Consider the following 24626-nt stretch of genomic DNA (forward strand, 5'->3'; position numbering starts at 1 on the left):
TTCCAATTGCCCTTAAAAAAGAAATGTATACTTTGCTTCTGGACAATATACTGGTTGTTTAATCCAGATATTGACACAGCTGGCTTTAGGTTCCAGTGATTCTCGGGCTAGTATTGATCACTGGTGGCTGAGGCTGAGGCCCACTGGGTATTAGGGCCTGTGTCCACCCACTAGTGGGTGAGGGCGCGTACTGAGGTTAGTGCCAGTCCACTAGTAGTTGTGTTGGGTCCAGGGAATTCAGAGTGTGTTGGATTCCTGGTGGGTGGGTCTAGGGCTTAGTGGGGTTGTAGGCTGATATTCCTCCTGGTAAGTGAGATGAGTCCTGGCATAGTGGGCTGAAGGATCCTTATGATCCCAGGGTTGGTGTCCACTTATTTTTGTTTGAAGCCACACCCTAGTGGGTCCTGAACTTACCCCAATGGTGGGGGAAACTCATCCTGGGGTTTCTGTGGCAGGTGCAGGAGTTCAGAATCTGATCTTGGCCAGCCCATGGTGGGGTTAGGGGCCAAGGAATCATGGATCTGGAGCCCCTGCACCTGGTGAGTGAGCATAGTTGCAGGTGGCTAGGGTTTCAGAACTTCCCACAATAGCCAGCATGCTGGTGGACAGATTTGTATCCTTGCCCAGCTACCTTCAACACACCCTGGTTTGATCCCTAGGGTGGGAAGATCCCCTGGAGAAGAGAATGGTAATCTCCACTTCAGTGTTCTTTCCTGGAGAATCCCATGGACAGAGGAGCCTGGCAGGCTACAGTTCAGAGTCATACAGAGTCGGACATGACTGAAGCAACTTATCATGAAACACACAGCCAACTATGAAGGCTTAATGGAAAAATAATTGAGAATATCTCAATAATTTTGTATAGGTTACATGTTGAAATGATAATATCATATTTATTGAGTTAGATAAAATATATTATGAAAATGATTGTTTAGTTGCTCAGTTGTCTGACTCTTTGCGACTCCATGGATTGCAGCACGTCAAGCTTCTCTGTCCTTCACTAACTCCTGGAGTTTGCTCAAACTCATGTCCACCGAGTCGGTGATGCCATCCAACCATCTCATTCTCTGTCACCCCCTTGTCCTCCTGCCTTCAGTCTTTCCCAGCATCAGGGTCTTTTCCAATGAGTTAGCTCTTCACATCAGGTGGCCAAAGTATTGGAGCTTCAGCTTCAGTCCTTCCAATGAGTATTCAGGGTTGATTTCCTTTAGGATTGACTGGTTTGATCTCCTTGCTGTCCAAGGGACTCTCAAGAGTCTTCCAAATAATCTACCTGCCAAGAAGGGACGTTGTGGGGTGCAGCATCTGGCCAGGTGAGGTCTCTGCATTCTCTGCCGGCTGGTGATGATGGCAGAGGAACAGCAGTGGAGAAAGTGGTCCTGGCTCCAGGCCTCGCAGAGAAGCTGGGGAGGTCCCTCATAGGTGCTGGACCACCCCTCCACAGGGTGGGTGGCTCCTGCACTCAGCTTTGCACAGGCCTCTGAGACCCAGGCAGGGAAGGGCTGGCCAATACACATGCAGGCACCAAAGGGGCTGCATGATGAGATGCTAGACAGGATGAGCTCTGGAGGAGGAAGCCCCCACAGTCCTGAACAGTCTCTGCGTGGTGGCCCCTCTGGTGCCAAACACCTGCACCCACAGTGGGAAGTCTCAGCTGCTAGAGAGTCCGGGAGGGGCCACGCGCTGGGGTCATGCACTGGGGCCCCGCCCTTTGCTCTGGAGTTTGCCCTCTGTGATGCGTATACCATGGACATGTCACAAACGCCAGGCTGAGGAATTGTTTCTCCAGTGCGTGTTTGACCGCGATAGGTGTCAGAAGCTAGGGAGACGCTCTCCCAGTTTCACACTCTATTCTCAGGGCGTTTGGCGCACAATCTGTCCTATATGGGCAATTTACTGTGTAAATTTGTTTCCGCGCTCCACCGCCGGCACCCGCTGGGCCATCGTTCACTGGTTTTGCCCTCTCGGGTTGCCATCACATCTGGCCGGGGCCACCCCGCTGCTCCAGCTCCTGCTTTACACCCTGGTCGTAGGCTGCTCAGCCAGGATCGAGTGCCTTTATCATCCAGCTTTTACATCGCGCCGAAAAGGCACTACCCCATCCAGCAGGCTGGGTACTCCCGTGTGGGCGTCCTACCCCTGGTGAACTTGAGGGACTCGCCGAAGAAGCAGCCCGTCTTGTCCACTCGTAATTCCATGATGTTTGGACCTTCGAGAACTGTCAGAATTCCTCCACCGGGGCGCAAAATTAGTCTCCTGCGTTCACTACCTGAGCTACCTGCTCGGGTCCTCGAGGCTGGGAAGCTGGTACCAACCAGTCACCTCCTACTTCCTTGCGCAAAGGAGAGTGAGGCGAAGGTCCAAGAAGAACACAGGGAAGGCACGACAAAGGAGGAAGGTCACACAGAGGCCGAAGGAGAGGACAATGGAAAGATAAGTCCATACCGCAACGGGGATATGACAATGACATCTAGGCCCCAGGAGACCAGCGGGGTCCTCGCGTCCTTCCAATGCAGTCCTGAGCCTCCAAATCTCCTTCCGGTGCACCCAGAAGGCAACTTTAGTGAGAAAGCCCAGGTGTCTCGGATGAACTTTTCCTCCGAAAGCACCGCCATCTGCTCAGACGGCACCGCTGGAGATGGCCAGCCTCCCTTGCAGCCTGGCCCCCTGGCCACGGTGCTCTCTGCCTCAAGTCCGTGCTGCAACCTGCTGCCCGAGAGGCCAATAGAAGAAGTGCTGGGTGAAGACCACCGACCCAGCTCCCCTGACTCACTGATGTCTGGGAAGGTGCTGCAGCGGGAACAACCTTCAGACACCCCACGGAGAAGCTCTTTTTCCCTGGGATCTGCCAGCAGTAGGCACCACCGCAAGCGAAAGATGCCCCCGCTGCTTTTTCTGCCACTGCCGCCACTGCTGCCACCACTGCCACCACCGCTGCCTCTGCCGTGGGGTCGCAGTGACCTTCCCCCACCTCCGAAGCTTCCAGGCATGACTCTTGCCAAAAACTGGGGCACCCTGAGACAGAGCTAAGCGTGGTCCTCTCAGCAGTCCCGGGACAGGAGTGTTGCCCTCAGATGCTCCTTTCAGGCTTGGAGAATGCCATAGGTACTAAGTATTGAAGCCATAGTATGGATCTCCTGTATTTGTCCAAGGTTGAGAGGCTCGTTTTTTCCTGGGAGGAGCGGGCTGATGTCTGTGGCCTCGGCGGCTCCAGGAGGCGAGATGGCGGACGCTTAGAGCCGGGCGGGCGCCGCCTCCGGCTGTCAATCCCGCCGGCCTGGCCCCGCCCCGCCCAACGGCCAGCATTTTTTTTAAGAATACCAAAATGTGAATTTCAAAGAGTATTTTAAACATAAAGAAAGTTAAAGGCTTTAAATTATAATGCCTCAATGTTTTAGCAGCCAAAAAACCAAATGCTCTTTTGCTTTATATAACAGTTCATTCATAGAACTAGCTCAATTCCTTGCAGTTAAAATGAACTGGTAGTTGCATTCTCAATATCTGATTGCCTTTAACATCTTGTCCTGAAGAAATTGGAGCAACTGAAATAAGATGATTTTTTTTTTTTTCTAAGAAGCATTGCAAGACCTTCCCTTGGTCCTAACCATTTTGACATCTATTTTCATCAGGAAAAGAAATGGAAGTGAGCTATCAGCCACTAGCATTTGAGACTGTGTTAACATATCCTGCAGGCTATGGAGTCCTGTTTTCATAGAAATAAAGTTTGGATTGTTGAAAATAGAGGATAGATTTTAAAACCAGTGTGTGCTTCTACTAGTGAAAAATCGTGCAGATGTGTTTTCACATTTGTAAGACAGGAGTGGTAGAATAATTCTATCTGAGCTTTCCAATTTGATCTGAAAGTCTATGGGGGAGAAATGAAATGTCTATAAATTTTGAGTTGAGAAGTACGGGCATATTAGTTTATTAACAATGACGTAAGAGCACCATAATGCTTCCTAAGAGATCAGAAACATCAGAGCTTTCTGTTTATTGTACTGTGAAAGCTTTAATGTACTTAGTGAGTATTCATGATTTAGTCACTTGAGAGAACACAGAAAGCTGGCATTTTAAAGCTTGAATTTAATAATTGGAAATAAGAGTAGAAATACTTTTATCCCTTCTAAGATAAAGCCAAACACTGAATGTGTATCATCATTATTTGATTGCTGATGTGGATGTACTGAAATCAAAGAATACAACTGCAAATAATTTCTATCAAGGTGGTTTGGGATATTTAACATTGTCTTCTCTTTTATATGTACCTGTATTCTTGAAATGGAATCTTATCAAAGTTTGTTATTAGAGGATCAGTGTAGGCATTTTTAATAGCCTAGGAATATTGGATAATGGGAGAAGTAAATTATAAGTATCAAATTTTCAGGTGACTACTCTTTGGAAAAGACCCTGACACTGGGAAAGATTGAAGGCAGGAGGAGAAGGGTACGACAGAGGATGAAATGTTTGGATGGCATCACTGATGTAATGGACATGAGTTTGAGCAAACTCTGGGAGTTGGTGATGGACAGGGAAGCCTGGTGTGCTGCAGTTCATGGCGTTGCAAAGAGTCAGACACAACTGAGCAACTGAACTGAGCCTGATAAAGTGAGAGCGATAGAGAAAATAATATTAAGACTTGGATTTTTTTTTTATTACATACCCTGCTTTAAATTATTTCTTTGATATCTAAAATTATAGATTTATCTATGGTTCTCCTTTGCCTCATTTCACAAAACTATGGGAATTACTGGTTTGATGCTTCCCAGAAGTTTTAACAAAGAAAAAACATTTCCATGGTAACCCTGGATTTGTCTTGCACTAATTTCTCTTAAAAAATAGTAGCCCGACTACTGTACTATATTTACTGCAAGCCTATATTTGTTATACTCTGAAAACATAAAAATCAATCAGTCATGAATATGTGACATTTTCTTTAACAGGAGGCCAAGGAAAATAGATCAAAGTAGTGTCAGATTAAAGCAAAATTATAACATAAGCATTAGCCAGTTAAATTGTCTATCCACACTTGGAACCATTCTGAGCTTGATTTAAAATAATTATGACTCCTATTACATGTTGGCTTAAAACAAGCAAACACTAGCTGATTATTGAGGTTCCAACTCTTGAACCTCAAAAATTCTTAGTAATTCTAATTTCCCAAGAGGATGTCTTGAACAGTAGATTCAGCTGATGTTAATAGAGAGAAAATCTGTAGCCATAAAATTTCAGGAACCTCGATGTTTAGGATTCTTTGACCATTCTACTCGTGGGGATTTGATGATAATATGACCTCCCATTATATTTCACACTGCTAACCCAATCCCAAATTATTAGGCTTTCAGGAAGGTTGAGGAACATACTGTAAGCCTATAGTTCTAGGATTTAGAAGTTGCAGAGAAGCATGGAAGAGTGGTTTATGGTTGAAATCTGTGTAACACTTTTGCATCTACAACTGGAGCTATTACAAAGAAATATCTCTGTACTCATTAGGGAAAATACTGAAAGGTAAGGTTCCACCCCCTTTTCTACAATGAAATGCTTCTGGATTTTTTCCAAATTGTTAGTACTTATCAACCTCATACAATCTGCTAAAAGTTAGATGATTAACAATGCCAAATGAAAGAGATAGCCAAGATCGAGGAGAAGAAATGGAAATAGATCTAGAAGTAGCATTCTCCTCATTACACTTTATTGGATGAGTCTTAGTATTTGATTCAAAGCCCTAAATGAACTAATTTCTGCCTAGCTCATGGAAATTGTCTCCTGTTAATATTCCTTAGACATTTAAAATTTTCCCGTTTAGTCCCTTATTCTCAACGTGTACAAAAACATGCAGTGTTCAGTATTGAACAAAGCAAAGTCCCTGTCCTAGGGATTTATTTTCTAGTCTGGGGAGTGGGATGGGTCAAGATAGATAAAATATAAATGATTGAAAAAGATAATTTCAGATAGTGATGAATGCTAATCAGAAAATAAGTAAAGGATAATTAATGAGTTACTGAATTGAAGAATGGTCCCTAGGATTTGGGTCTTTCAAGGAGATGACCTATGAATAAAACCTGAATAATGAAAAAGAGGCAGTCTCAGGGTATTTGAGGAGACTCTGTGGAAAGAGAATGAAAGAAAAAAGTCCTGAGATTGAAATCATGTTGCTACATTCAGGACAGAAAAGAAAGAAAAAAGCTCATATGGCTAAAGTATAGTTGGGTCTGGAGAGTTTGGAAAGACACATGTCATGTAGATACTGCATACAGTCCATGGATGTTATCAGCAGTATTGTCTGAAAGCTTATTCTTGGTCCCCATTCCAGACCTACCAAATTAGAATTATAGGGCTGGTTGTAGGTAATTTGTATGCATCATGAAATTTGAATTAGCACTAGTAGATGTACAATTCCAGGAGTGATTATTTAGGTAGTGGTATTAGTCTTGATGAAGGTAAAAGAGGAGAGTGAAAAAGCTGGCTTAAAACTCAACATTCAATAAACTAAGATCATGGCATCTCGTCCCATCACTTCATGGAAACAGTGACACACTTTATTTTCTTGGGCTCCAAAATCACTGCAGATGGTGACTGCTCCTTGGAAGAAAAGCTATGACAACCTAACAGCATATTAAAAAGCAGAGACATTACTTTGCCAACAAAGGTCCATAAAGTCAAAGCTATGATTTTTATAGTAGCCATGTATAGATGTGAGAGTTGGGCCATAAAGAAAGCTGAGCACTGAAGAAATGTTGCTTTTGAACTGTGGTATTGGAGAAGACTCTTGAGAGTCCCTTGGACTGCAAGGAGATCCAACCAGTCAGTCCTAAAAGAAATCAGCCCTGAATATTCATTTGAAGGACTGATGCTGAACCTGAAGCTCCAATACTTTTGGCCACCTGATGTGAAGAGCCAACTCATTAGAAAAGGCCCTGATGCTCAGAAGGATTGAGGGCAGGAGGAGAAGGGGATGACAGAGGACAAGATGGTTGGATAGCATCCCCGACTCAATGTACATGAGTTTGAGCAAGCTCCGGGAGATGGTGAAGGACAGGGAAGTGTGGCATTGCTGCAGTCCATGGGGTCACAAAGAGTTAGACATGACTGAGTGACTGAATAACAACAAATTAACATTGAAATTTAGGTTAATTTAAATTTGAAATCTTTGAGTAGGGATTACTACAAAAACATTGTGTGACTTAAAAAAAAAAAAAACTGGTTTCTGTAGCGACAGAAAACTGGAAGAAGAGAGACTACTTCAGAGGAAATTACAGTGTGGTAATTGAGAAATGGACAGGAAATTGAGAGATGGACAGGGAAGCCTGGCGTGCTGCAGTGCATGAGGTCAGACACTACTGATGAACTGAATTGAGAAATAATTTTGACTTGGACTAGGTTGGATTCAGTGATCATATCAAAAACATTATTACCCAAATGAATGTAGGGCAAATTGGATGTTGGGTAAAAAAAAAAAAAATAGTAACAAGAAATGTTTAAGCAGCTGTGGCTAATTGGATTCTTTTCTGAAATGGAAATAATTAAAGTCAAAAAGGTTTGGTGGGGAAAAAAATACATATAATGAAGAGTTTGATTACAGAACTGTTAGGTTTGAGAGGACCAATATGGTATGTGAAAAATGCTTACAACTCAATAACAAGAACCCAGCAACCAACCTGATATTTAAAAGAGCAAAAGATCTGAATAGACATCTTACCAAAAAACATATATGCATGGCATAAATACATAGGAAAAGATGTTTTAAATCATTAGTCATTAGGTAAATGTAAGTATAAACCAAAATTATATGTTACTACCTACTCACTAAAAAAGAATAAGAATGCTTAGAGTGGCAGTGCTTAGATTTGGTGAAAATATGAAGCAACAGGAACCCATATATTTTTGATATGAATACAAAACTTCTGAAAAGAAGGATGCAGTTACCTTCAAAGAGGAAAAAAGTGAGAATGTCATTAGACTGCTGACAAAAAAAACAATACTAGAATAATTTGAAAAAAATCCATTCAAAATTGAGTCAAAATTATTTAACATAAAACTTTATTATATTTAATGAAATGGCCAATTAAAAATTATAACCATCAACTAAAAGATACTTTTTAAATATACAGGGATTCAGAAAACCTAGTGTGCACAGTCCTCTGGAAAAGAAAATTACTATTCATAGTGGAGCAAAACAACAAGAAAAGGGACTGCGAAAAAGAGGAGGGTAGAACATCTAAGAATGACTCAGATCAGCAGTAAGATCAAATCCTATGGTGACAGACATGCTGTAGGCTAGAATAAAATTAGTCCAAATTATGTAAAGAAGTCAGAAGGGCTCCATGAAAATGTCCTTAAGAAGACTAGTATCCTCAGAAACCTGCATTGTATTAGCATGGAGTTTCTGTACAAAGAGAGGTGAGGTAAAACAAGTACTTTCCATTGTGATTAAGAGAAAATGAACAAGTTGGGGACTCAAAAAGTAGAAAAATCAGTTTTGTGGCATTATCAGTGGCATGGAAATTTTTCCCTTGATAGTCATTGGTAAGTTAAGATAATAACTTACAAAACAATTATGTCCTTCCTAACATTTTCTCCTTACATTTTCTAGTAATGGTCTCTTTGAGCAACATATATTTAATGTCATAAAATCTTCCATTTTAGGTGTCAAATCCCAGTAATGATTTCACAAGAGATCATATGTAATAGCAATGTTTTTAATTTTTGAGTGAATTTATACAGAAAACTAGGGAGTCAGTTATCTTAGAATAAAATGCTATAGTAACATGAGGATAAAGATGATGTTAGTCAGGACTCAGCCAGAGAAGCAATAGGAAACATACACACACATGAATGTGAGTATATGAATATGTTATGTACATATTTTATAAAATATTTTAAGGAACTGGCTAGGCAAATCAGAAGTCCATGGGGTAAGGCAGGCAGAAAGGGAAGACTGTATGCACATGTGCTGAAGTTTGGAGTCTTTTTACTGCATGTTGATAACAGCCTTATATATACCTATCATAAGGTAACCATTGCAGTATCATTGCATCATTTTGTCAATGTATTGATTAGAAAAGAAGAATGATTGTGAGACAATTTTGAAAGTGAAACAGTCAGTTGAATATAAAGTCATTTTAAAATATTCTTTTTACTCCATAAATAGATTTCTTTATTTTGGAAACCCTAAACTGTATCTCTTTGGTTTAAAGCAAAGAAAGAGGTGGTTAAGTGATGGAAACTACCAGGACAATTACTGATACTGAAAAATAAGCACCATAAAAATTCAGAAATTTAATTTGGCTATCGGAACAGCTCCTTAGCAGCTATTCACTCCTAATCAGCCTCAAGTTGTAATGAATAGAATAATAAGCACCATTAGAATAATTCACTATTCATCAAGAATAATAAACCACTTAGAATAACAAGGCTAAAATAATAAGCCAGTGCTTAAATCATGGGGAAAGATTAGGAGGAAGAAAAGGAGATTCTCAGAGGAGTTGAGATTATTGTTGTTGTGAATTACTGAGCTCCCCTAATGTATTGAATTCTGTATTGACCTCCTCCATCCCCTATTTCTGCATCCTACTCAATATCACTCAGTGTGTGCCATAGACCGCCTACACCAGACTCACCTAGAGACAGAAAGAGATGAGGGAGCAGGGGTTAGGAGGAGATTGATTTCTAAGACTCCACTCTTAACTGGGATCGTTCTTATGTATAAACCTATCTGCTATTTCCCCTCAATGCATTTGCTTCTGCGGTCCCTTCTACCTAGAATGAGCTTGATTTCTAAATTTAGCTGTTAAAAATCTACCCATCATTTAAGGTCAGATCAATAGCTATTTCCTTCTTTATCCTTCTTGAATCCAATACCCCACCCACTTACCCAGCCTATGCAAAGTAGAAGTAGAATTCAGATAACCTCAGGAACAAGAAAAACTAAAAATTACTCAAATTCCTTGCATATGAGAAATATAGAAGAGAAAATCTTAAGGTGTTCACTTGAAAACAATTTCCTTTCTTGGTAATACTAAGTTGCTCTTAACAAAGAAACTGAATAGACCTATGTAAAATAGTGATTAAATTACTGTTACAAAGATAGAATAAAGTAGATCTTTTAAAGTTGCTAGAATGTAAAGAAAGGCAAATACTGATCTCTTTTATATACAGAATGTAAAACAAGTTCATAGATACAAAGATACAGAAAACAGGTTTGGGGTTGCCAGAGAAGGATGAGGGGTGGGAGAATGGGTTGCTTTTTTTTTTTAATAAATTGAATTTTTAGAAATAGATCTGACTTTCAGTAAGAGATACACAGATATAAAATATAATTATATTTGGTTTTGTCATCTTTACTGCTATGTTTAAAAGAAAAATGAACACTTGAAAGTGCTAGAAATAGAGGGAATTTTAGGTCTTTTCCAACCCTGTTACTCTCTGGATCAATATTTTTCAGTTTTAGGACTGTCTTCCTTTTCAGCAACTATGTCAGTCAATTGACTGCTCTGTGATTCTCTAAGTTTAACATTATATATATATTGTATTATATATTACAATATATATATTACATATATATGTTTATGATGCCTGAATGAGAAATTGCATACATTAATGAGGTGATTTCAGCAAAGCATTTTGAATAACTTAGTCTGAAGGAATGTGTACACATATGAAATAGTAGTAAAATTAGCCCTACTCCTCTTTCTCCAATATTTGACTTTCTACAAATATAACATCTGTAGTGAAAACACCAATATTGATTTGGTCAAGAATTTTTAGCTCTTTTTAATTATCCTGCGTTTGTATTTCTGAAGAGATAAATGATTTAGGATTCATTTAGATATTCATATGATATTTGATAACTCTGTATTTTATAATACATGATAACTGATGATATCTTCCTTTAAAGGGAACATAGATAATTGTATCCAATGAAAAGCCTGACACTCTGAGAAGCAGGAAGCTCTTTCAGTACTTTTCATAGGGCTCGTTATATAGTGAAGAAGTGCATTTACCAAACTGTCTGTCCTTTGGCTGCAGCTTTGATAGGAAAAGCAAACAAGTTCTTTTGATATGTATGTTTAATTTTGCATGTGTTCAGTTGCTCAGTTTTTTCCGACTCTTTGCAACCCCATGGACTGTAGCCCGCCAGGCTCCTCTCCCCATGGATTTCTCCAGGCAAAAATACTGTAGTGGGGTGCCATTTCCTACGCCAGAGGATCTTCCCAAACCAGGAACTGAACCTATATCTCCTGCTTTGGCAGGTGGGTTCTTTATCACTAGTGTCACCAGGGTAGCTGGACTTAATGAATTAAGCTGGACTTAATAAATCCGTACAATCAGTGTAGAAATCAGAAATCAGTACTAATGTCTGCACGGTTTAACACAACATGGTCTACATAAAAATGCTGGCAAAGGAGAAAACTCTTTTTTGGTGGTTTAAATTAGGAACATATTTCCTATGCTTGAAACTGTTTTAACTACCAGTCTTATTGCAAATTCTTATCTGTTCCTTTTCTCTGTTCTTAGCAAACTCATGCAGGAGAGAATTAGAAAGAAAACATATGTTTCCAATAATTGTAGTGAACGTGTTTCCAATAGTTGTAGTGAATGCATGGGTTCCACAAAGCTGTGAAAAGCCCTTGGTAATGAAATGAAAACATTTTTGCAAATGATGCCATTAGATAGCAACTAACAAATAATGTCATCATCAGAGGTTAGCATCTGATATGACCTAAAAAAGATAAGCAAAGATACTCTTATAGAAAATAGACTGAGCTTTAATTTTATTCTCAACAAAAGTATGTTTTATTTTTTAAGTTCATCGGCTAAAGCGCTAAGAAATATTCCTGTGAAGTTCTGTTCATAGCCAATGTAAAAAATTATGTCTACCCCCCAGCTTCTTATTGTTTGAATCCATTTTTAGCTAACCAAGTCATTGTCAGGACAAAAAACTGCACACTGGGTGCTTTATCATCGTGTTCAGTTGCTCAGTCATGTCCAAATCTTTGTGCCCCATGGACTGTAGCCCGCCAGGCTCCTCTGCCTATGGAATTTGCCAGGCAAGAACATTGTAGTGGGGTGCTATTTCCTACTCTAGGGAACTTCCCGACCCAGGGATTGAACTCAGGTCTCTTGGGTCTCCTACATTGGCAGGTGGATTCTTTACCACTAGCACTATAGCAAACTCCTACAAAGTGCCTTTCATCACTATTGGCCTGTATGGAAAATTTATAAGATGATGATGATTCTGGAAAGTAAAACACCCAAAGTATTTGGCCGTATCTACAAATAGAGACAAACAAAAATAGGTGCTCATCCTTTTTTCCTTCTCTCCCTCCTCCCTGACTCCCTTCCTTTTTCCCTCCCTCCCTCCCTCCCTCTCTCTCGCACTTTTAGAAAATTAGATGCTATTGGAGGAAAACATTTTCCTCTACCCTTCTAGGTTCTTCTGGCTGGTCTAATAATTAAATTGATATGAGATAGACTAACAGGAGAAAATCAAACAAAAGTTTAATAACATACATACATGGGAGAGACTGAGGAAAACTGAGGAATTCACCAAAATGGTTGAAAGCTTCACTTTAAATACTGTCTTCAGCTAAAAACAAAACAGAATGTTAGGATAGTGGCTTGGGACTTGAAAGGAGAGGAAGGCAATTGACATGGAGATGGGAAAGAAAATGTTTGGTAAAGAAATGATTGCTGGGCTATGCAAAGACAGTGGGGCACAGAGAAGAATTTTAACACATTTGACAAGTTACCCCCATCTACATACCTAGTTCATACTATAGTCATCTATGGTGAAAGCTCCCTTCCTGGAACATGTCCTCTAACTGCATTCTTTAGGCATTTAGGGGGAGGTCATAGCTTCTTCCTGAGTCTTTGAACCTTCATTGCCAGCAGCTTGAGATGTTCTGCATGCCAAAGAGATAGTCAAGAGTGCAAATTTTGCTCCCTTGGCAGTCTATTCTAAATACAGTCAGAAGGGAAGGGTAGAACTCCAAGGAATAGGAGCAGGACATCTAGCTTACCAGTACCTTGGGAATAGAAATAGTTTGAAGGCCACTGACTATGAAACAGTGCCTTCTAGATTATCTGCTAATCTAATAGGCTCAACTTATTTGAGAACTATTTTGCCCATTCAAAGACAAAACAATGTAGATAAATAAGCTAACTGCAAAGAATTCCCTGGGAAAGGGATTTGAGCTAGATCCAGGGATCAGTAGGAATTTGATAAAAAGAAAAAGGCAGGCAATCTTATACAAAAGAAACATATTTTGCAAATACAAGGAAAAATAGAGACATTCTATGTAAATTCCAGTGTGGTTAAACTCTTGAATGTGTGGTGCTGAGGGTGGGAAGTGAGATGGCATTCAATCAGGAAAGGTGTATTTGGGATTAGCAAAGAATTGCGATTCAGATTTAGCAACAATGGCAAGCTACACGCAAGTCTTTGCACAGGAAGGGAAGGAAAACTCTTTTTATAGAGAGGAAAAAGAAGTTAGGAGGGCTATAGTACATTGAGTCCATGGCTTTTACTGGCTGAGTTGTTTCCAGGAAAGAAGATGTCTTTATTCTTTTGGTGGGACTCTTTTGGGCTTCCCAGATGGCACAGCAGAAAAGAATCTGCCTACCTATGCAAAAGATGCAGGTTTGACCCCTGGGTCAGAAAGAATCCCTGGAGGAAGAAACAGCAGCCCACTGCAGTATTCTTGCGTGGAGAATTCCATGGACAGAGGAACCCGGCGCTTCAGTCCATGGGTCACAAAAGAGTCACATAAAGCAAGGAAACAACAGACACTATTATTGCAGGGCATGAGAGCTCCCCTTACTGGTGCCTTGACTTTAATTGGGGTTGCTGTTTATTAATTTTTTTTCCCCTTTAAATAAATATCTTTCTCTGAAAGCATTGCTGATCAAGACTCAGATTTTCTGATCTCACTGGCTTTTGTCCCTTGATGCCTGGAAGGAATTTCCCTGGGTGTAGTGTTTCAAGTTGTAGGGAAAGTGTACAGACTGAAGACTTATTGAGGTCACATTTGACTAACGACAGGTAGGAAGGAGAACTCTGAGGCACTTTGAATCTCAGGTCTGTATGTTACTAAGATCATAGACACTGGAGATCATCTGAAAGTTTATGTTACCATGAAAGTTTTGGCATCAAACTTCCAAGAGGCCTGGTCTGGATATCTTGAGAAAGCTGCCCCATTAGATGTTGTCTTCTTCAATTCTGGAAAATCTTTACTTTTGGGTCACCAGATGATGTGCAGTTTCAGCCAGTGTCCAGTGCTATCTTTAGGTGTGTCTTGTGAATTCAAAAAACTGTTCCCCGGAGTCTGGCAGCACAAGGATTTATTAGCAGGGGGCCTCTCCAATGAGGATGGAGAGAGACCTTCTGGGGGTGTCTTTTCTAATAGATGAAATCTCTAGGTTGCAAGGTGTGAAGCTTAAAGTCTTTGTTTCCTGAGAGCACACTGTGAAAAGATTCCTCTACAAAGCATCTTTTAGCAACTAGGCCTTTGCAATATAGAAGTATCTCTCCTTTTATCAGTTGTGAGTCAAAAGAGGAAGGAGCCAGGTGCATTGAGTGTCTAATGGCTGTCTCCAAGAGTGTGAGTTGAGTTCCAAAGAAGATAGATCTGAGATTTAGAAGGACCAACAGCAATGCTTTTGGCCAAGGTATTTGGGAGGGCTCCAAAATTTTGCCTAATGAGTCTTAATAATGCCACTAATGCATGCATCTACACCAGAGAATTGAAAGTGGTAATTGCAGTGAAACTTGTAAATCCAGCCAAACAGCACACACTTGTCTAAGAACCTGACCAATAAAATGGGTTCCTCAATTACTGAAACTCAAGGGAGTTTCCCATGCAGGGATAGTCTTTTCCAGAAGGACTTTAGTCACACAAGATGCAGTGACCTGACTGCAAGAGCAGGCTTCAGTCCAGTGTGAATTTACAGACAATAACTAAAACATATTTATACCTATGAAACATAGGAAGTTGCATGAAATCCATTTGCCAGACCATGAATGGTCCATTAGGCAGTTGAAAATGTCTGGAAACAGTATGAACAGGCTTCCCTTGGTTGTATTTCAGATAAATGGGACAGGTGAAGTAGGCACTTTTTGAGACCTTCTTCATGTTTCCCCACCAGTATTGATTCGTGAAGAGTATCATTTTGTTGGTAGACCAAGAGTTTACTGCATGTACCGTAATAAAGGGTGGAAATCTTAGAGTCTCTAGGAGGACTGTGTTATTTGTTCAGAACCAGAGCTCTCTCTTTTCATCCAACCAATAATTGTTGAATTTCCAATTTTGTTTTCCTTTTCTAAGGCCAATTGTTGGGCTTCTTTAACTAGTTTTTCTAAGATGATAGATTTGACTGATTTTTATTCCTTTAAGGGCAACATTCTTTGTGGAAATATCACCAAGGTGACAGCTCTTAGTTTTCAGAGTCAAGTTTAGAATGCCCCAGAATCTTAATAATACCTGAAGCAGCAGGTAGTAGAAGTATTGGATCTAATAATTCCTAAGCACAGGGCCCATTTCTACTGTATTTCCACTGGAAGTAAGAAGCCATGTTGCCGCCACAGCACTCCAAAGTCATGAGTTACTCTGAAAGCGTATCTATTCTCAGTATAAATATTGATAACTCTGTCCTTGGCTAAAATACAAACCTGGGTTAGAGCTTAGACACAAACCTGTTGCACTGGAGTAACCTTAGGTAAAGGTGCTGCCTCAATAGCATCAGAGGAGTTGTTGTAACATATTCAGCACAATGTTGAACATCACCACATTTTAAATAAGAACCATCAGTAAACCATGTTTTCAAAGAATTTCCTGTAGAGCATCCTGAGTCAGGATCTTATCTGTCAGTGCTAAGCAGTTGTGAGGGACTTTGTCAGTGATAGGAAGGGAATAGCAGGGTTAGGGTTATTATAATGTAAAAGAATTATGTGAGGAACAGTTAATAAAAGGTCTTCATAGGAGTTGAAACAGCTGACTAAGAAATGTTGAGTGTGACAAGAATTCAGGAAAGCTTCTGTGCATGAGGTACAAAAATGGTTAAAAGAGATCTCACAACAATTTTTCCAGTGGCTTTAACCAAAAAGCCAGTGGTTGAAATGATTCTAAGGCAAAGAGAGAATAATACTGTATGTGTCAATAACAGTTCCCATGGTTTGGGGTGAGTACCCCAAGGGCAAACCCTTCCTTTTCATATACAAAAAGGGAAAAGGAAATCTGATCTTTGGGAGGCCCAAGGGCAAGTGGATTCATCAAACTCACATTTAAAGCCTTCAAGTGTATGTCATTTGGTTCTTTCACACAAAACTAGGTTGGAGTTGTTACTGTTTAGTAAAACATACAGAGGTTTGCCATAAGAGAGCTACTTGGAATCCAGTTTTAGTAATAATTGGGCTTCCCTGTTGGCTCAGATGGTAAAGGATCTGCCTGCAATGCAGGAGACTTGGGTTCAATCCCTTGGTCGGGAAGATCCCCTGGAGAAGGAAATGACAATCCACTCTAGTATTCTTGCCTGGAGAATCCCATGGACAGAGGAGCCTGGTGAGCTATACAGTCCATGGGGTTGCAAAGAGTCGGACAAGACTGAACGACTAACATTTAGTAATAATTGACTAACCCAAGATAATCTCTCAGTTGGCTCTTAGTTTGGGGCTTTGGGGGAACTTAGGGCACCATAAAACCTACCTTGGTCTAGACATAGACCTTGTTCTGATGCCTGAAATATTGAAACTGGGTTTGAGCAAACTACAGTTTTTCTTTGGTGACCTAATGTTTCTTTAAGGCTAAAAGCTTTAATACTGGATATAGTCTTCCTGTGAGGAAACCTGAGAAAGAGAACAAAGAAGGAATTCATCCACATATTGCAACAAAATAGAAGCCCTAGGAAACTTCCTGTCACCTGGATCAGCCTAAAGTATTTGTGAGAAATAAGAAGGGCTCTCAGTAAAACCCTGAGGCACTGCTGTCCAGGTGAAATTTTTTCCTCCCCAAATGATAGCAAACTGAAATACTAAGAATTCACAACCTAAATCAATTATAGTAAAGAATTTTCTTCCAGTGGGAATGAAGGTTAGTAATATATAAGGGTCTGAAACAACAATGTCGGAGAATAGTGATAATAATAAATGAATAATAATAACAGGGCATCAGAAGTACTGAATAAAACTCCATCCTCAGCCCTCAGGATTTCTCACCAGGAAAATGGGAGATTTATAGAGACTAGTACAAGAGATAGTGAGGCCTTGAGCTCAATAATCTCTATTACCGGTTTGATGCCCTGAAAGGCTTCTTAACTAATAGGATATTGATTGATTCTAGAAAGGGGTTTTAAGGGATCTATTTGAATCCTGATATGAAGTGCTCTGTGAATTTTGCCAATATCAGTTGGAGAGTTTGCCCATATATATGTGCTAGCTGACTCAAAAAGAACTAATGATCTATGATTCTAGAATCAGCTCTAGCGCAGCCAGAGGTGGAGCCAATAAAAGATGTTAAAGGATCATTTAATCTGGTTGGTTACTTTTATTGCTATCAAATTCTAGAATTATTTCTCCCTTTTGGGAAAAAGAAATCCCAGCATGATACTTCTCTAAGAAACCTTGGACTAATAAATGGATAGAGGCAGTGGAACTAAGGAAAAGGGTGTGTATTTCTCAAAGGGCATTCAGAGACAGGAACATTTTGAGGTTGATTAGAGAGCCCCACTATTTGAACTGCTTTAGTACTCCAAAGTGGGAACTGCTTTATATAATAGTAGTGGAATTGAGCACCCAGAGTAGAGTGCCAGTGTCAATTAGGACTGGAAGCAATTCATCCCCAATCTGCAGAAATGTTTCTCTAAGGCACTTAAGAGGGAGAATTGGGAACAGCCCCTGTTGTTTCTCAGAGCCCCGCCACTGATAACTGGAAAGGTGTTGGGAAGGCTGCTTGGAGAGCTAAAAGTTCCCACAGCACTTAAATTTATAACAATCTCTTTTCCAATGTCCTGGCTCTTTGCAATAATAGCAGAAACGAAGAGGGTTTTGGTTTCATTGCTAGAGTTGAAGATCAAGAATTTTAGTGGTTTTCCTTAAGGTGACTCATCTAGAGTGCAAGAAAGATAGTTTACCAGATGGACTAAATCTGAAGTGGGCATAGTTTCTCATTCCATTCTGATTCTTTTTGCTAGAAGGAAAAAATCCTGGTTCAGCCCATTAATAAATATAGAGTTAAAATCTCTACATCAATGAAGTACACTGAAAGTCAGTCAGTCATGTTTGATTCTTTGCGACCCCATGGACTGTAGCCTGCCAGGCTCTTCTGTCCATGGAATTCTCCAGGCAAGAATACTGGAGTGGGTAGCCATTCCCTTCTCCAGGAGATCTTCCCAACCCAGGGTTCAAACCTGGTCTCCTCCATTGTAGGCAGATTCTTTACCATCTGAGCCACTGTATACCCAAGTGGAATTGACATCTGAAGGAAGACCAGAATTTTCTTTGAAAGCGATCTGAAGTCAATTGTAATAGTTATGAATAGAGTTATCAGATTTTTGCGTTCAAGCCTAAACACAAACTAGACAAGCCCTAGAAACTGCCAAATGAAATCACTTAATAATTGCTCAAGTCTGATCATATAATAAGTTAGCCAGATAGTCTTCCAGATGTAATTCTGGAGGTCTTTTAGGATTTTCCCAATTAGTGGTTTTCATCTATTTCTGCGCCTGGCCTTCCCCAACAAGCATATGAACTAGCTGATATAAGAGAAACCAGGCTGATCTATGAGGATCATTTGTTACTTTGAGGAAAACTTTGACTATGGCTCACAGTTCAGCTTTAGTCCAGGGAATATAAGAAATTAAGAATTTAGCCTCTGGATCCTAGAAGACTTAATTTTAAAGGAGTAGGTTCTGATAAGTTCAGCGGAAAGGGAAGTTCACCAGAGAATTGATATGGGGGAACTGAGAGTATAGAGGGAGTATAGAAGGGAAGAAGGAAGATGGTGCCAGAGGCAGGGTGAGAGCAGGAGGAACCAAGGGAAACAGACAAGATGGCATGAGAAGTATGACCTGAGAAAAAGTAGCCAAGGAAGAGGAGCAGGATGCTTTAGAAGCCACTGTGTCTTTTTAAAATTGTTTACCTTAGTTAACTTTAAAAAGAGGTAATTTTAGGAGCTTCCCTGGTGGTTCAGTGGTAAAGAATCCTGCCAACGCAGGAGACACAGGTTCTATTCCTAATCCAAGAGGATCCCACATGCCATGGGGCAACAAAGTCCATGTGCTACAACTACTGAAGCCTGCATGCCCTAGAGCCCATGCTCCACAACAGGAGAAGCCACCATAATGAGAAGCCCATGCATTGCAACTAGAGAGTAGCCCCTGCTCGCCACAACTACAGAAAAGCCCACACATCAACAAAGACCCGGTATAGCCAAAAATACATAAATAAATTTTTTTTAAAAAGAGGCAATTTTAGACTCCTAATAACATTTGGAATCCTTGAAATACCATTCAAAATAGGTATTCCATTTAGTTCCTGAAATTTTAGAGCTGTGATAGTCCAATTCATTTCTTAAAATTTATTTATTTTTAATTGAAGTATAATTGCTTTGCAGTATTGTGTTGGTTTCCATCAAACATCACCATGAAGCAGCCATAGGGCTACCCATGTCCCCTCCCACTTGAACATCCCTCCCACCTCTACCCCTCTGGGATGTCATCTGGCCCCACCTTGAATTCCCTGGGTCATACAGCAGACTCCCATTGGCTTGTGATAGTCAATTCATTTTAAGAAACTTAAGTCTGGGAATTTCAAAACTTCCGTAACAGTCATTGATATTCTAAATTGCCTTTGGTCAGGTCAGTCCATTTAGTTAGAAATGCACATAAGGAAGGGCCATGGATTTTTAAACATAAAATCAACCAGAGTGCTGGTGGAGGTAGGGAGAGCACCATCAAAATATTGACAACTGGGATCCTATTTCTCAAAAGTTATTCTCTAAAGTAAAAGAATAATTTTCAAATAGTCTAAACAGCTTAAGGCCACAACAGTTTAAACACCTCAGATAGCTCAAGCAACTGGCAATTCACACACATCAAGTAGCTCAAACAACCTACAGGCTTAATACTAACCAATTCTAAGGAAGCAGCTTGGTCCCAGTGGAACTAGGTTGAAGAACTCTCAGCTCCATCCCCATAGAACAGCCTCTATCCTACAGTGATGGGCCAAAGGCTGAGTTGGCTGAGTACCAATAAAACAGGCCCTGTTCCCAAAGGAATAGACCAAAGGCATGGACAGTCTAGTTGGAACAGGGTCATTTCAAGTCAGACCAAATGTGTATTTGCATACAGAACAAGGCCTTAAGTAGGAAAGATAAAACCATAGAATAGATTCTGTATAAAGCCTAGAGTTTCAAAATGCAAAAAAAAAAAATTTAAGCTTGGACCCATGATAAAGCTGTACCTTCAAACTCCAGGGTTAGCAAGAGAAGCAGCAACAATGGACTCAGTGTGGGTAACACATCTGCTTCCTCACCGGCCCCTGATTTGTAGGGGATCTTCTCTGGATCTGTGTACAGGTCACTATAATATTAACCTAAAATAGACTGCCAGTTATATCTCCAGCAAAAATTGCTTTATTAAGGATTGACACACAATTGCAGTTCAGGGTCTGCAACCACAATGAGTCACAGACCATGATAAGTCATGCGCAAGTCCCCACCACAGCACAGGAAGGAGAACTTCTTTACAGAGGCGGAAAAGGAAATTGGGGTGAGGGGCTATAGTAAAAAAAAGAGTCCATAGATTTTCATTGACCAAGTTGTTGCCAGGAAGAAGTCTTTCTTCTTCCTCTTGGGCTCTGCTATCATTGTAGGGCATGAGAGCTCTTCCTTCGGTCCCTGTATTCTATTTAATTGAGGTTTCTGTTTATTAATTTTTTTACAAAAGAAATACCCAGGATTTTCTCTCTTACAACCTTTACATCTCTTGTGGAAGTCGCTGTTTTTGCTGAGTCCATCAGGAACCTAGCCCACCAGAGGGCACAGTTTACATTGTCACTCTCCCAACGATCTGGATAGAGGATCGGGAGGTCACATCTCTTAGGTTCTCCTCTTATTCCACACTATTCTGTTTTCCAAGAAGTTACTATGTATGCTTCAGCTTCTGGGCCATTTCCACAAATGATTTAGTATAGATCTCCAGATAAGTCCTCTCCTTTGAGCTACATACCTGTACAGCCCTTCTACTAGAGAAGGGCTTCCCTGGTGGCTCAGATGGTAAAGAATCTGCCTGCAATGCAGGAGACCTGGGTTCAATCCCTGGGTTGGGAAGACCCCCTGGAGTAAGGCATGACGACCCACTTCAGTATTCTTGCCTGGAGAATCCCCATGGACAGAAGAGCCTGGTGGGCTACAGTTCATGGAGTAATGAACTGAGTGACTGAGATATGACTGAGTGACTAAGCCCAGCTAGTACTTAGCAACAGAGAAAGGACAAATATTCAAGCTGCAAGTACAGAACTCCTGAAAAAATTGAGTATCAGCTACAGTTAGCTAATAAGGTGGCTTTGCAAGGCATTCTGCGTGAGAAGTATAGAATGAGTTCAGTTATGGGAAGAATAGAATAGGACATAGAATGAAAGAAGAAGTGAGATAAAGATACATCTAAAAAATGCTTTTATGATTGATAGTAAAGGTACTAGAACAGTAATTTATCTTGAAAATTAATTTGCTTTATCTTGTATAATGAAATTGTTCACCAGGTTTCATCTAGAGCTTTATTTTCTCTCTCAACTTGTTTTTTTTTTCTTTCTTCTCATGCAATCATAATTTTTTTTAAAGTATATGGTAGTGTATCTGAAAAACCAGAAATATATCAAAAATTCTGAAATGAGAATTAAGTAATTAAATGATTGCTTTAGAATGTTTTTACATACTATTTTGATTTTTAGTCTTTGTAACTCTCATATAATTGAACCACTACATGCAATGACAATAGCATTCTTCAACTACAGAAAAGTAAATCTGGGATTGGATTAATATACCATACCAGAGTTTATTTATTTGGCAGTAATGAAAACAGTAGGCATGCGGTTGTTGAGTTATACCACATAGTGATTAAAGAGACACTTTAAAAAAAGAAAACAAGCATATTTTCTACTTCCTGTAGGTAAAACCCAATAGCAGATGATTTACTGCTAATGGATATCTTTCCCTAAGCCTTGTTAGATACTCAGTAATTCACAACTGTATATTTTGAGTAACAGACAACAAGACTAACACAGCAAGTGTTTCATTTGTTTCCTACCCTGAGTCAAAACTAAGCAGCTCCATGCTGGCACAGCTTTGTGAAGAAACCTATAACTTTGCTTTCCAAAGAGTTTGAAACTCCCTACAGATTACTGAGGTTTTGATATGTAAAGAGAAAGACCTCATCATCTAAGCTGGAGAGTCATGCCTCCATTTTATAAATCAAATAAATATTTGAGAGTTTTCTTGGAATATACATAAAATGCTTGACATTTTCAAAATATACTATGATTTTATTTTGAGAACTCTATGATGTTTTCTGTAATATTCCACATTATTCTTTGCAGGCAGTCTTACAGGATGTGTGTGTGCATAGGTGTGTAATATTTATAAATAAACATTAAATGTGGGTGGGTGGGTGGGTGAAAGGATAGATGGATGATAGTAAAGCTCACATAGGCTTTGGGGTTTGAGTCCATGTGGTGATGGTGGGTGTTAACAGTCTATATTGGGTTTTGTGATATCTGTGTCCATGTTGTTGGATCTCAGATTCCCAGTGCCATTTGAGCTGCCCAGGGGCACAGGTCTGTATTGGAGCAGGCAATTCAGGAGATGAGGCTCCATAGAATCATGAAAAAATATCTCAAACGTGGTAGATACAGATTTCCTGACTAAAATTTGAGCATCATCATTTCTATCTGTGTGATCTTGGGTAAGTTACAGAACCTTCTTCGCTTCTGTTTCTTCAGCCTCCAGGTTAAATGCATATGCCCCTGGGAGAGAGACAATAATGTGACCACACAAAAGACTTTGGTGATGGCTGACAACAAATATTTCCTGTGGGATACTCATTCCAAAGTTTTCAGAAAGACCAGAGTCTCAAAACTGCCAGACACTACACCTTTTTTATGTATAGTTGGAATTCTAAAACCAAATAGAGAGTAATTAAATCTTTCATTCTAGAAAATCCTGAGATAGCATTTTCTGAACACCTCCCATCATGCTGCCCAAGATTCTTGCATCCAGGTCTAAAGTGACCACAGGGATGAAGCAATTAACACATTTCCTATGAGGCTAAGGGCTGACATCTTATTTCCTCTCCGAGAATGTACTTTTTAGTATCAGATCTATTTATTGCTGTCCTTTCCTCCAAATAAGACTCAGAATTAGCCTCTGTTCAAGTAGATGAAGTCTCAATAATGCAATAAAAGTTACCTTATTGCCTCATTCTCCAATTCTTTTATTAAATTCTTTTCTCTCTTGACCTTTGTCTACTTCCTTGTGACCACCTCACTGATAGCCAGGTTGCTATGCAGAGTTGCAGCAGTTTGTGCTCTGCTCAGAGACCTGACCAATAAAGTAGCTGAATACTGAAATCCAACCTGCCTTCTTCTTACCAAGCAATGTTCCCAGAAGGATGGACATGCTTTTCTAAATTACACAATTGAGTAGAAATAGGTCAATCTAAATATCTTTCTATTAATATATCATGGTGGGAGAGGATGACCAACAAATAAAATTTCAAAATGAAAATTTAAAAGAAATCCTAAAGTTCCAAAGGATAAAAAGGCCTAATTTGTGTATGTTTATGTGTGCAAGAGTATGAATACCATATATTATTCCATTCTCTTTCTCATAAAGAATGAAGTGTGAGGTCCAGGGAAAGACCAAAACTCACAGGCTCATTTTAGCTAAAACCCACTCTCTTGGGGCCTCTACAAAGTGTTACATCTTATGCGTGTCTGGAGTTTGCACACCAGCAATGCTTTTGCAAAGCTTCCTGGCAGACCTACGTATATGCTATAATCAAAGTAAAATATTTAAACCTTTAGCTGTATGGTGAACTCTCTTCTTGAATTAAGTGGTAGGAATCCATAAAGATATTTCACACATCCATAAAAAGATGAAAATTAGATTTGAGCTATTAGATATTCTGAAATGTGCTGTTTTGCTTGCAGAAAAGATCCTTTTAACTCAAGCCATGAAAACTCTTGCATAGAATCAAAGACTAATACCTGAAATTTCTTATCTTTGGCCACATTTTCAGATTTCTGGAGCAGCAGTGGGAAAAGTATTTCAAGACTAATAGCTCTAGCAAACAGGATTCATCATTTCTCCATCACTTCTTGGTTTACAATGCACTTTCTTCCAGCTGCAAGTAGAAAAGCGAAATTTAACCATAAAACACTGAAGGTCAGACTCAAATGCTGAGATTCTTGACTATTTAATAAAGACTTTTCATGCATTGTTACCACCTTCATGGTTTTGACGTAGTTTCAGAAAGAATGGGTTACACAGATGGAGGAACTACACTGGCTGAGTTCCAGGGGTCTCTTGCCTCTTTATTTCATAATCAGTGATTAATTTGTAATGTATTCAAAGCAGAAA

General features: G+C 39.9%; 2 protein-coding genes across 6 annotated transcripts in view; both read left to right on the forward strand.

The window, feature by feature from the left end:
• LOC145514141 (uncharacterized) overlaps nt 1-24626 on the forward strand; it is a 959076-nt gene that overhangs the window by 799385 nt on the left and 135065 nt on the right. The gene's annotated exons all lie outside the window — the stretch shown is intronic.
• LOC145514139 (nuclear pore-associated protein 1-like) lies at nt 1788-24489 on the forward strand. 4 transcript variants are annotated; one of them, XM_081511227.1, is made up of 4 exons: nt 1788-3105; nt 4385-4605; nt 8109-8397; nt 24286-24489. In XM_081511227.1, the coding sequence occupies exon 1, from the start codon at nt 1885-1887 to the stop codon at nt 3028-3030; it is 1146 nt and encodes a 381-aa protein (XP_081367353.1). In that variant the 5' UTR covers nt 1788-1884; the 3' UTR covers nt 3031-3105; nt 4385-4605; nt 8109-8397; nt 24286-24489. The 4 variants fall into 4 exon arrangements, with proteins under 4 accessions (XP_081367353.1, XP_081367351.1, XP_081367352.1 ...); XM_081511225.1 differs by lacking the exon at nt 24286-24489 and having other exon boundaries at nt 8109-10361; XM_081511226.1 differs by lacking the exons at nt 8109-8397; nt 24286-24489 and adding an exon at nt 6567-7170.

This window comes from Giraffa tippelskirchi, chromosome 7 (genome assembly GCF_054371585.1).
Source record: "Giraffa tippelskirchi isolate mGirTip1 chromosome 7, T2T-mGirTip1v1.2.pri, whole genome shotgun sequence".
NCBI lineage: Eukaryota > Metazoa > Chordata > Mammalia > Artiodactyla > Giraffidae > Giraffa > Giraffa tippelskirchi.

Coding starts and splice junctions, on each gene's coding strand:
- LOC145514139 (XM_081511227.1), top strand. CDS start 1,885: ATGGGCAATTTACTGTGTAAATTTGTTTCCGCGCTCCACCGCCGGCAC.